The sequence below is a fragment of the Podarcis gaigeae genome (assembly GCF_964106915.1).
Source record: "Podarcis gaigeae genome assembly, chromosome: 1".
In the NCBI taxonomy this organism is placed as follows: Eukaryota; Metazoa; Chordata; class Lepidosauria; order Squamata; family Lacertidae; genus Podarcis; species Podarcis gaigeae.
In genome coordinates, this window is record NC_139678.1 from 133,105,129 (window position 1) to 133,117,267 (window position 12,139).

Genomic DNA, 12,139 nt, shown 5'->3' on the forward strand with positions numbered 1-12,139 from the left:
ACAACTCTATGATTCTATGAATCTATGATTCTACTTTGGGTAAGGAACACAGCCTAACTAGGCAGGAATCTGAGGCCTTTCCACTCTGCAGCTTTCGCCACTCATTCTGTGCGTTTAGTTCTCAGGCTTTCTGTCATGAGGATCATGTGTCTTTCTTCATCTGACGTGGAAGCAGGGAAAGAAGCAGCTTTTGGTTGCTGAATGGGAAGACTTGTATTGTCCTTGTGTGTTCACTCATCATTTTCAATTTTCATTATGAGTAGGGGCCTCAAATGTTGAAAGTGGCCTGGGCCTCTCTGGATTCTGAGAGAATCTGTGTGTGTTTATGTGGGGGTGGATTTTTTTTTCCTCTAACAAAAAAAAAGTCAGTTTGATACTAGAACAAAATGTATTCCTTATTTACTTTGAAGAGTTTATTTAAGTCATAGAATTTGCACTTTCTGATCACAATATTTGTAGTTAGATCTATTATTGCTTGCTTATTTCCTTCATTATTTACATTTACCCCTCATTCTGTAGGGTGTTGAACGCACATAACAATATCATAAGCTATTTAATTTAAACATCATTACAAATTGCATCGCATCAATAAAAACAGTTCAGCCGCAGTGTCAAAAACAGTGAGACTCAATTACAAACCTCCGCCAAATGCCTGTGTGAACAAATGTGCTTTGGGTATGTTTAGCCTGGAAAAGAGGAGACTGAGAGGGGATATGATAGCCATCTTCAAATATCTCAAGGGCTGTCACATGGAAGAAGGAGCAAGCTTGTTTTCTCCTGCTCTGGAGGCTAGGACCTGAACCAATGGTTTAAAATGACAAGAAAGGAGATTCTGAATAAATATACTGTGTGGAAAAACTGTTTGACAGTGGAACAGTCTCCTCAGGGAGGTTGTGGGTTCTCCTTCTTTGGAGGTTGAGAATGAGGGTGGATCTACTCACCAGGAAGGGGGGTTGGGATGCTAAAAATAAGTCAGAAATAAAATTGTTATAACAAAAGAAAAAAAGCGCTATGGAAAAGCACTTAGAATTTTTTTGCTCTCTGGTGCCATCTGGTGTTGCATGTTTATAACACATTCAAAATGCTGTTTTTTGACTAATGTAGCTGAGTCCTGAGTTGAGGTTCCTGCCTTGCATGACCCTTGGGGTCCCTTCCAACTCTACAATTCTATGATAATGTCTTTTGTTACGTTTCTAGCATATTGCTGGCTGAGTAGGGTTCATCGGCAAATGCAAACCTATATATCTTTGTGCAATTAGACATTACAATTGGTACAGCAGGTGGCTATGCCAGTGCAAGCCTTTAGGACTGATGCTTTGGAGTTCTCATATTATAGAGACAGTATGGCGGCACTAGTGGGTTTGATTTCTTCCCCCTGCAGAGGATCTCATAAGAATGAAAATAAATACCTGATTGTGGTGACAGATGGACACCCCTTGGAAGGCTACAAAGAGCCCTGCGGTGGATTGGAAGATGCTGCAGCTGAAGCGAAACATCTGGGGATCAAAGTGTTCTCCATTGCCATATCTCCAGACCATCTGGTATGAAATGCACACACACGGATGCTATTAGAGCAATTGCTGCACATAAATAGAGAGAATCAAAGCAGAAACAGGATATTACTTAGTAGATCTGGTAGATCCTTTGGCTCCCAACATCCCTACCATGACCTGGAAGATAGGTGAAAGGCCTCTCTCTAAACCTTGGATTTTAATAATCTCTGAGGCATTGCTAGATCTCCATGGAAATACAGTATTTCCAGAAATTATTCTCTTCTACCACTGATGCCAGGGCTAAGAAGAGGAAGAAAGCTAAGTCCACAATTCCACACCCATTTCCTCTCTCCACCAATTTGTATGTGTGAAAAGGCTTTTATTGGAGGTCATTTTTGCCTGTAATGCAGGTGAGGAAAAAGTGACAGCTACATAAGGTTTACCCCACAGGTTTTGTGAGTCAAAACCAGCAACTACTACTAAGAAGTTATGGACAAGTATCAAGCCTTGAACAACCACTTTCTGCATTGGCAGCAATCACCCAGTCTCTTCGTTTTAGGAAACCATGAGTAAAGTCTCAGTATGTCCAGATCTGGAAGAAGAGTGAGTCGAAACCTTCCTGCTAGATAGTCCTAGAAAATGCTCTTCGTCTCAACTATGATTTGAAGTTTGTTTTAGTTCACCTCAAGGTTGAAATCTGGCTCCCTGAAGGAACATAATTTTCTCAAAGAGCTTCACATCACCCCTATGAGATTGCAGCGCCTGCCAAACATTGCTGTCAGAATTTTGTTTACAATCAGCTTCGGTGGACATGCTCGTGCCCGCCCTTATTAATAAATTCCTCCAGTTTCCCTATAAATTGTTTTGTCAAAAAGTAAAGAATCAGTTTCAACAAACTTTGCCCACATCCAAGAGAAAATAATTCAGTTAAAATGTGTTATATTAAATGTCCATTTTGTCTGCAGTATTCCTGCAGTTTATGTCATGAAAGCAAGACTCTTGACTATAGATAGGGCTTTCTGTAGCAAGTTTCTTCATTGCAGTGCCATCCGATGAACAGAATTACATCAGTTCAGCAGCCCCAAGGAACTTAGATTTGAGTGAGAAAGCAGCAGTCCTTACAAATCCCCCGGTTTCTCATTTCTGCCCATGTGCTTCTCTTGTCCTAGGAATCTCGGCTCGGTGTGATTGCCACAGACCATTCCTATCGTGAGAATTTCACAGCAACTGGACGTCCAGCGCGTGATATTGACAACACAATTGACAAAATCACTGCTAGAATTGTATGTATCTGTCTCCCCTCTCTGTTTGTCATGAGTCAAATACATTGAACCATCTTGTGCCTCATATGACTTCTTTGTTGTTTATTTATTTCAGACAGAGACAGTGGAGCAAGAGGTAAGCTGTTTTTCCACCAAGGAATAATTTCCGACTTTTACAATTTCCCTGTATGTTTCCATCATTTATTCTCCAGTAGAACTTCAGCTTGCAGAGCAAATGTAAACCTGAGACCCAGGATTCTCTTTTTCCATTGCCTGTGTGTCAGAAAAAGGAAATTATTTTGCTCACAGAATCATGAGTCAGAGTTTGGCTTAGCATTTCATGCCAAGCAGAAACACTTTACTGGGCCTGTACATTAGCTTCTTAAAAGCCTATTATATGGTGGCTGAAACTTCCTCTCCTCTCTACTTCCCTGCATTTTGGGGCAGTCATGGGGAGTGATAACATGAGATTCCTTTGTAGGTGGAAGTTATAGATGGCCATCTGCTCACAAAGTTTCTGCTTCCAGACAGGCATCTGGTCATCCCTTTCCACCCTAAAGTACCCACCAACTGGAGCACAATGGAGAGGAACCCTTGGCCCAAGCTGAGGCTGCTTGTCAGTATAGAAGGGTTTTGAGGAAAAAGGCCTAAAGGACCGATTGCATTATTCAAGGAGCAAAATAGACTCATGTGCAGTTGTCGCATGCAAATACATTGCATGCTTTGCAGGAAAAAAGTCACATGCAAATAGACCGTTTTATTCCATTTAAAGGGACATTTGTTTCAGATTTGCCAACATTTTGGTGTATAGTCAAGCAATGGAACTTTCCCGGGTTTTTTTAGTGTGGTCTTTTGCTTCAGTTTACCAATCTTGGTACTCAGTAGATTAGTTTGCCATCTATCACATGGAAGCCTATGGCACATCTCTAACTCCCCCTAGGGCTGACCAAAGCAAACCTTGGGGGATATGTTAAACTGTAGTTCATTGCATAAACATGAATAAATGGTTTTTCTGCTAGATTAGTAGAGAAAGAGGGTGTGTTCTGTGAAATTTGTTTCCCGGTGAGTCCTTTGCTCTTCCTCTAATGGTATACTTTCTCTTTCTTGGCAGTGCTGCTCATATGAATGCCAGGTGAGTGTCTATCTGATAATATAAATTATATTTAATGTCAAAATGGTCCCATTTCTCTGTTCAAATCACTAACTCTTCACTGTTCTTTTTGCAGCCTGCTCGAGGCCCTCCAGGACCATTAGGGGATCCAGGATATGAGGTTGGTATTTTACTCAATTTGTCACACCTATAAGGCTGAATGTGGAAAATCTAACAAGTTTTGAGGAGTACACTGCCCCTGGTGGGACAAGGAGACTGACAGTGGCGAAAACATGTGACATTTGCAAGGTATTCCACCCTTCCAGTTTTTCAGCCAGTGACACAACCATCTTTGTCTACTGCTGGTCAATGCCAGGTGAGCAAATGGGAAAATAGAAGCCAGCCAGGATTTAATCTTGAATGAGCTTAAAGGTGCTGCTGGATCTAGCACCACACTGGGATGTACAGGCGGCACTGATAGCTGGAGTGCACTTTAATAGCTTAGATTTGCCAGCTGCAACTTTTCCTGGAAAGAAATTGCTTAGCCACAGTGATTCTTGCCTTATTCACATCTGGATTAGTCCACTGAAATGAGCTCCTTGAAAAGTAATTAGAAACACCACTTAGTTCCAAATGCATCTGCCTGAGGGTTGCTGGTGCAAGCTGTGTGCAGAATGCGGTCCCAATTTTGCAGTAGCTTAACTGTCTTCCGGTTTGCTTCCAGGCAATATTTAAAGGGATGACTTGAATCGCTCTAAGCGGGATCGACCCAGGATACTTTAAGAAATAAGAGCTGCCTTCTCCCATAAGAACTTACCAGTGTGATGAGATCTTTCTTAGGGGTCCTATTTCATATGCTTCCATTGTCCAAAGTACAAGGGGTGGCAGGTGTACATGTGAGCTTGCAGAAGAACCAAAGAGCACAGCATAAATTTCAAAGGGTGCTTTTGAAAAATTGTTTTTACTGAAGATTTTTTTGTGATACAAAGCAAGCAAATAAGTAAGGAAATTGTCAGAGCCACCCGTGGTCCCAGCTCACAAGAGACCAAAGTCCAGTCCAAGTTATATACAAAAGGTTTTATTGAAGAACATTGTTGGCATTACATCCAAGCTCCGTGGCTCCGGATCTGTTACTCTTAGATCGTAGAAGTCCCCTCTGAATCCGTCCCGCCTCTGCACCAGTTTAAGAGGCTTGTACTGCTCCACCTTTTCCTCTCCTTCCTTTTCCGCAGGGTCTTCCTGCCCCCCTGTGTTCCCTCCCTCCGGGACTCCCCAGAGGCTGAGTCCTCTGACGCCTGCTCCCCCCTCCTTCGCGCTTTGGGACCAGGCTCCTCCCCAGGACTCTCCTCACTTCCGCGCGCCTCCACATTTGAACTTGGCGCGCGTACGTTGCCTCTGACCTTCCTTTCGACAGTTACGCTGCTCTCGGTGCTACTCTCCACCCCTCCCGGCAGGACGTCTTGCTCCGAACTCTTTCCCCCCTTTGTTTCCTGTTCTGCTCTTTCTGACACACTGGTAACTCCACCCCTTTCACTCCATTCCGACAGAGGAGCCGGTCCCGATCTCCAACTCCCACTGGGGGTTCCCCCTCCGCTCTCCTGCTTCTGACTGCTTCCCCCTCTATCGTCCCTCGGCCTGGCCAGGGGGGCTCCCTTTTGGGAATCCTCCGAATCGCTTGACGGACTCTGAGTCAACCTCGGGTCGTTGTCGTCGTCCTCCTCATCACCCTGGGACCCTTCCCCCTCGCTCTCTGTCTCTGAAACCCTGACATCCATCCCCCCCTCGAAGCCCCCCCTTCCCCCCTCCCGCCCATCGGGTGCAGGTTGTGGGAGCTGCAGCTCTTCGGAGGTAGATGCAGGATACAGTTTTTGTACTTCCATGTCCTCTGCTTGCAGTTCGGTGTATGAGTGTTCGAATTCGGGTTCTTCACCCAAAGTGTTCTCTTCTCCCTCTTCCATTGGCACTTCGTCTGGTGCTGCCGGCCAAGGTCCCGTCAGCCATTTCCTGCGCCAGTCTTCCTCTGGTTGCTCATCCCACCAATAAGAGGGTTCTGTGTCCACCCCTGAGCACGATCCCCTGGGCGGGCTTGATTCTGGCGTTCTCTCCTCGGCGGAAGAAAAACCCCGGAAAGTACTGTCTGAAAGTGTGGGCGTAAAGAGCCAGTCATCAAAGTACTCGGCTGGCATGGGTCTATGCGGGAAAAGGGCATGGAACTCGTCTTTTAGAAGAGGTTCGTCTAAAGCGTAGTCCGGCACCCAACTGTTGGCACTGGCTGGAGTACCCTCTCTGGCTAGAAAGTATTCTACCCCCTCTTCCCCCCATCTCGAGTCCAGGATTTCTGTGACCTCGTTGAGAGGTTCGGCCCTAGGCGCTCTCTCCCTCTCCGGTGACTTAATGTGTGGGTCCGATACTGTTTCAGACTCCTGAAACCTGTGCGGTGCCTTGTAGGGAGTGAGCACCGACCTATGGAAGACCGGGTGCACTCTGGAACCTTCGGGGAGGGCCAGTCGAAAGGCTACAGGGTTGATTCTAGCCTCCACCTGGTACGGCCCTAACTGCCTGTGCCCTAGTTTCTTCTTGGCCAACGACTTGGCTGGCATCGCTTGGGCCGCTAACCACACCCAGTCCCCCACCTGGATGTCCTCCCCCACTCTCCTGTTTTTGTCTGCCTGCACCTTATATGCTTGCTTGGCTAGCTCCAAATGTCTCCGCAGCTCTTCGTGCACCTCCTGCAGCTCCGCTGCAAACTGGTCGGCCTCTTGCGGCACCCCCTCTCCCGGTGCCACAAACCCCGGAAAGGTTCTGGGATGACGACCGTTGTTCGCGAAGAACGGCGTCACCCCCGTGGACGCGTGCTTCGTGTTGTTATAGGCAAACTCTGCCATCGGCAAGTAGTCCACCCAAGCTGCGGGTCGCTGATTGGCGTAACATCTCAGGTACTGCTGCATGATCGCGTTGACCCTCTCAGCTTGGCCGTTGGTCTGTGGATGTCTCGCCAACGTTAGGTTGATCTTGATGTGCAGGATACCTAGAAGCTTCTGCCAAAAATTGGAAACAAACTGGCGCCCCCTGTCGGACAGGATGGACTGTGGCAGCCCATGCACCCTGAACACGTGATCGATGAAGAGTTTGGCAGTCTGTTCCGCCGTCGCCACCTTTGCGCATGGAATGAAGTGCGCCATCTTGGTGAACAGGTCCACTACCACCAGTACCGCCGTCTTCCCTCTGGAGCTGGGTAGGTCAGTAACGAAGTCCAAGGCTACCCTCTCCCACGGTTGCTGTGGTGTTTCCAGCGGTTCCAGCAGCCCCGCTGGCTTCTGGTGTACTGGCTTGGACCTTTGACAAGTGTCACACCTGGCGACGTAATCCGCTACCTCTCCACGCATCCGTGGCCACCAAAAGTCTCTTGCCACCAGTTCTATTGTCTTCTCCTTGCCGAAATGGCCCGCACTGGGGGCGTCGTGCAACTGCTGCAGAACCTTTGCGCGAAGCTCGTCGCTTGGTACGTAGAGGGCACCTTTGCGAGTTAACAGCCCGTCGCGTAGTTGGAACTCTTCGTCTCTTTGCAAACCTCTGCGCAACTCCTCCATCTTGGATTGCGCGAACTGATCTACTTGCAACGCGCGTCGCACCGCGTCCAGGTCTACTGTGATGGCAGCGCACGCCTGCGGCGCGAAAATGTGCTTGGCCGCTACTGGCGCCGCTTCATCGAGATATTGCGGTTTCCTGGAGAGCGCATCGGCTATAACGTTGGAATCTCCCGGGATGTACTCTATTCGGAAGTCGAAATCCGCGAAGAATTCCGCCCAGCGCATGTGTCTCTGGCTCTGGAGCTTCGCCGTGCGCCAATACTCTAAGTTCTTGTGGTCCGTGCGGACCTGTACTGTGTGCTTGGCTCCTATGAGGAAGTGTCGCCATGCTTTGAAAGCTGCGTGAATGGCTAACAGCTCCCTGTCCCATATGGTGTAGTTTTGCTCCGCCTTGCTGAGCTTTTGGGAGTAAAAGGCACCGGGTCTCCAGTTCCCTTGCGAATCTTCTTGTAGGAGTACGGCTCCAACCACTCTGTCTGACGCGTCGGTTTCTACTCGCATGGGCCTGCCTGGATTCACATGCAGCAGCTGCTCCTCGGAGGCGAAAAGGCTTTTAAGCTTCCGAAAAGAGCGCTCCGCCTGTTCCGTCCAAACGAACTTCTTCTTCTTGGAACTCAGAGTGTCCGTGATGGCTGCCGTCTCCTTTGCAAAACCTCTGATGAATTTGCGGTAGAAATTGGTGAAACCGACGAATCTCTGGACTTCCTTCCGATTGCGTGGGCTCTTCCAGTCCAACACCGCGCGGACCTTGACGCTGTCCATGGCCAGCCCCTTGTCGGACAGCTTGTAGCCTAGGAAATCCACCTCCGTCACATCAAACTGGCACTTCTCTAACTTGGCGTAGAGCCTGTTTTCCCGTAGTCTCTGCAGGACTTCCTTTACGTCCCTCTCATGGGCCGCTTCCGTTTCCGAAAAGATCAGGATGTCGTCGAGAAAACACACACATTTCTTGTAGAGGAGTCCCGCTAGCACGTGATGCATAAAGGCTTGGAAGACGTGAGATCCATTTTGGAGGCCAAACGGCATAACTCTGTATTCATACGTGCCCAGAGGCGTGAACATGGCCGTCTTCCACTCATCGCCCTCCCGGATGCGTATGAGGTTATACGCTCCACGCAGATCCAATTTGGTGAAGATCTTCCCCTTCCGCACGATCGCTAGGAGATCATCAATCTTGGGCATGGGGAAGGCCTTGGGTTTGGTCATACTGTTTATGGTCCGATAGTCCACAATGAGTCTTTTTTGGGGCGTGTCCTTCTTCTTCACAAAGAACACAGGACTGCCCCCCACTGCTTTAGATTCCCGGATGAATCCACGCTTCAAATTGTGCTCTATGAACTCTCTGAGTTCTTGCATCTCGTCCTCAGACATGGAATACAGTTTCGCAGTCGGCAGCTGCGCCCCCGGCAACAGGTCAATGGCACAATCATAAGGTCTGTGGGGCGGCAACTGGTCAGCTTCCTTCTCGCAGAAAACCTCCAGGAACCCTTCGTACTTGCTAGGTACTGCCTGCACCATGCCAAGTCGCAGCTGCTGCTCAGCCCCCTCCTCCTGGCAGGACTGGATGCAATTTTGAGCACAGTACGATGAGCAAAAGGTGATCTGGCGTTGGTACCACGCTACAGCAGGACTGTGTCTCTCCAGCCAACTCATGCCTAATACTATAGGCGTGTCAGACAGGTGGGTGACATTGAAGCTAATGACTTCTCGGTGATCTCCAATACGCATCACCATGGGAGGTGTCTGTTGCACAACTTGCCCTCCTAGCAATTTCCTGCCATCCACCGTGACTACGTTCAGAGGCGTTGTGGCGGGCAGAAGCGCTATGCAATGCTGCTTGACGAACTGCATCCCCACGAAATCGGCGTTGCTCCCAGAATCGATCGTGATGGGCACTTCTAGGGTGGTCCCATTCGGCAACTGAAGTGTTGCGGTGAGCTGCACCGCTGGCTTGGGTGGCAAAGGGTCTGTGGGTTGCAAAGACGCTGGGGACTGTTCTATAGATTCGCCTGGCTGAGCCCCAGCAATTATGCTTCCAGCCAGGCATTGTCGTTTCCCTGAGGTTCCTCTTCTTGGATCACTTCTGCTGCTACTGTTGCTAAAGCTGCAGTGTGCTTCTGGAGCCTCTGGGGGCACTCTTTCGCCATGTGCAGTGCACTGTCACAGATGTAACACTTCCTGGTCCCTCTAGGAGGCTTCGCCTTTACTGGACCGGAAGCTGGGGCTCTGGCTGTTGCTTGAGCCTTAGCACCACCAATTTCCATCGGCTCCTCCCCCTGCCTCACCAGCGGCGAGGGATGTGCCTGGCCGAAATCCCTGGGGATGAAAGGAGATGTCCTTGCTGGTGCACGCACCTGACGTTCTTCCTCATTGTGCCAAGGACATCCCTCGTGTCGTATCCCTATCGCAAGAGCCCTCTGCACCACCTCCTCCAGGGTTTGAGGTCTGTCTCCCCTGGCAAGCTCATCCTTTATGGGACCGCTGAGACCCTCCCAGAACAAATCCCTCACAGGTGTGCAGTCTTTTTCCCAGCGTAACGCAGTCAGTAACGCAAAAAATCTGGAATGGTACTGACGCACAGTGGCTTTGCCTTGCCGCAGTCCAAATATTTCCTTGCGCGCAAGATCCAAATCCACGGTTGACTGAAAGCACGCATCCATCGCTTTAATGAATTCATCAGAATCGCGGCGGGCAGGGCCATCTTCACGCCACAAATTGCGCAACCACGCTCTGGCCTCCCCATGCAAATGAGAAATAATAAATCCCACTTTCTCCTCCTCATCTTTAAAATCATGACGAAGCAAGTGCAGTGCATACAAGACGTCTGCTCTGAAACTGGGGTAGTGCTTCAGGTTCCCATCGAAGTGGGTGACTAGACTGCCCCCCCGCCTTCCAAGTCCAATTCCCTCTGATCTGGACCCTGGGAAACCTTCCCTGCTTGCACGCTCCCACCTTGTTTGCAGGTCCTGGCAGCGCTTCTCCATTTCGTCATGCTTCTTCTGAGACGCAAGGACTGCAGCGGTGAGTTCGGAAACTGTAGTTTGCAGCGCTGTCAGCTGATCCTCCGCACTCATGGCTGTCACCGTTTGTGAGCTTTGCAAAAAAAAAATTTTTGCGTTCTTTGGGAGGGGACTTACTGTCAGAGCCACCCGTGGTCCCAGCTCACAAGAGACCAAAGTCCAGTCCAAGTTATATACAAAAGGTTTTATTGAAGAACATTGTTGGCATTACATCCAAGCTCCGTGGCTCCGGATCTGTTACTCTTAGATCGTAGAAGTCCCCTCTGAATCCGTCCCGCCTCTGCACCAGTTTAAGAGGCTTGTACTGCTCCACCTTTTCCTCTCCTTCCTTTTCCGCAGGGTCTTCCTGCCCCCCTGTGTTCCCTCCCTCCGGGACTCCCCAGAGGCTGAGTCCTCTGACGCCTGCTCCCCCCTCCTTCGTGCTTTGGGACCAGGCTCCTCCCCAGGACTCTCCTCACTTCCGCGCGCCTCCACATTTGAACTTGGCGCGCGTACGTTGCCTCTGACCTTCCTTTCGACAGTTACGCTGCTCTCGGTGCTACTCTCCACCCCTCCCGGCAGGACGTCTTGCTCCGAACTCTTTCCCCCCTTTGTTTCCTGTTCTGCTCTTTCTGACACACTGGTAACTCCACCCCTTTCACTCCGTTCCGACAGAGGAGCCGGTCCCAATCTCCAACTCCCACTGGGGGTTCCCCCTCCGCTCTCCTGCTTCTGACTGCTTCCCCCTCTATCGCCCCTCGGCCTGGCCAGGGGGGCTCCCTTTTGGGAATCCTCCGAATCGCTTGACGGACTCTGAGACAACCTCGGGTCGTTGTCGTCCTCCTCCTCATCACCCTGGGACCCTTCCCGCTCGCTCTCTGTCTCTGAAACCCTGACGGAAATGTACATATAACATATCCACTTTCAATTCATAGTCTTTTTCACAGTTCATTTACATTCTGTATAAAACACTATTGTCCCAGACATTGGGGGGGAAAGAGGAGGAGGAGGAGACATACCTCCACATGTGGTGGGAATGCCCCAAAGTTCAATCTTTTTGGATATCAGTGCTGCTGGAAATCTCCACAGGGTGTATCTTTTTTAAAAACTATATTATTATGATAACCTTTTTTGTTTAAATTGTAGTGTGGAGACTTTTAGATTAAAAGCAGGTTGCAAATACTTTAATTAATAAATGCTATGACGTGGGTGGTGCTGTGGGTTAAACCACAGAGCCTAGGGCTTGCTGATCAAAAGGTCGGCAGTTCGAATCCCCGTGACGGGGTGAGCTCCTGTTGCTCAGTCCCTGCTCCTGCCAACCTAGCAGTTCAAAAGCACGTCAAAGTGCAAGTAGATAAATAGGTACCGCTCCGGCGGGAAGGTAAACGGCGTTTCCGTGCGCTGCTCTGGTTCGCCAGAAGCGGCTTAGTCATGCTGGCCACATGACCTGGAAGCTGTATGCCGGCTCCCTCAGCTAATGAAGCGAGATGAGTGCCACAACCCCAGGGTTGGCCACGACTGGACCTAATGGTCAGGGGTCCCTTTACCTTTACCTATGTTGTGGTGATGTCTATCATTTGTCTAATGTTGTTGTTACGTGTAATTTAGACTTCCTTCTGTGTTGCAAAGGACCAACTACTTAAAGCTGCCTTTTGAAAATGTCTGCAGTGTGGCAGATTTTTTAAAAAACAAACAGATTTACAAG

At 49.2% G+C, this 12,139-nt stretch overlaps 1 protein-coding gene across 3 annotated transcripts in view; it reads left to right on the forward strand.

The window, feature by feature from the left end:
* COL6A1 (collagen type VI alpha 1 chain) overlaps positions 1–12,139 on the forward strand; it is a 46,011-nt gene that overhangs the window by 8,700 nt on the left and 25,172 nt on the right. For all 3 annotated transcript variants that reach the window (XR_014557350.1, XM_083708520.1, XM_083708521.1), the window contains exons 4-8: positions 1,382–1,541; positions 2,663–2,776; positions 2,871–2,891; positions 3,867–3,887; positions 3,982–4,026. Coding sequence is in view for 2 of the 3 variants with exons in the window: in XM_083708520.1 (XP_083564646.1) it covers positions 1,382–1,541; positions 2,663–2,776; positions 2,871–2,891; positions 3,867–3,887; positions 3,982–4,026 (361 nt within the window). In the remaining variant the exon portion in view is untranslated. The remainder of the gene's footprint in view (positions 1–1,381; positions 1,542–2,662; positions 2,777–2,870; positions 2,892–3,866; positions 3,888–3,981; positions 4,027–12,139) is intronic.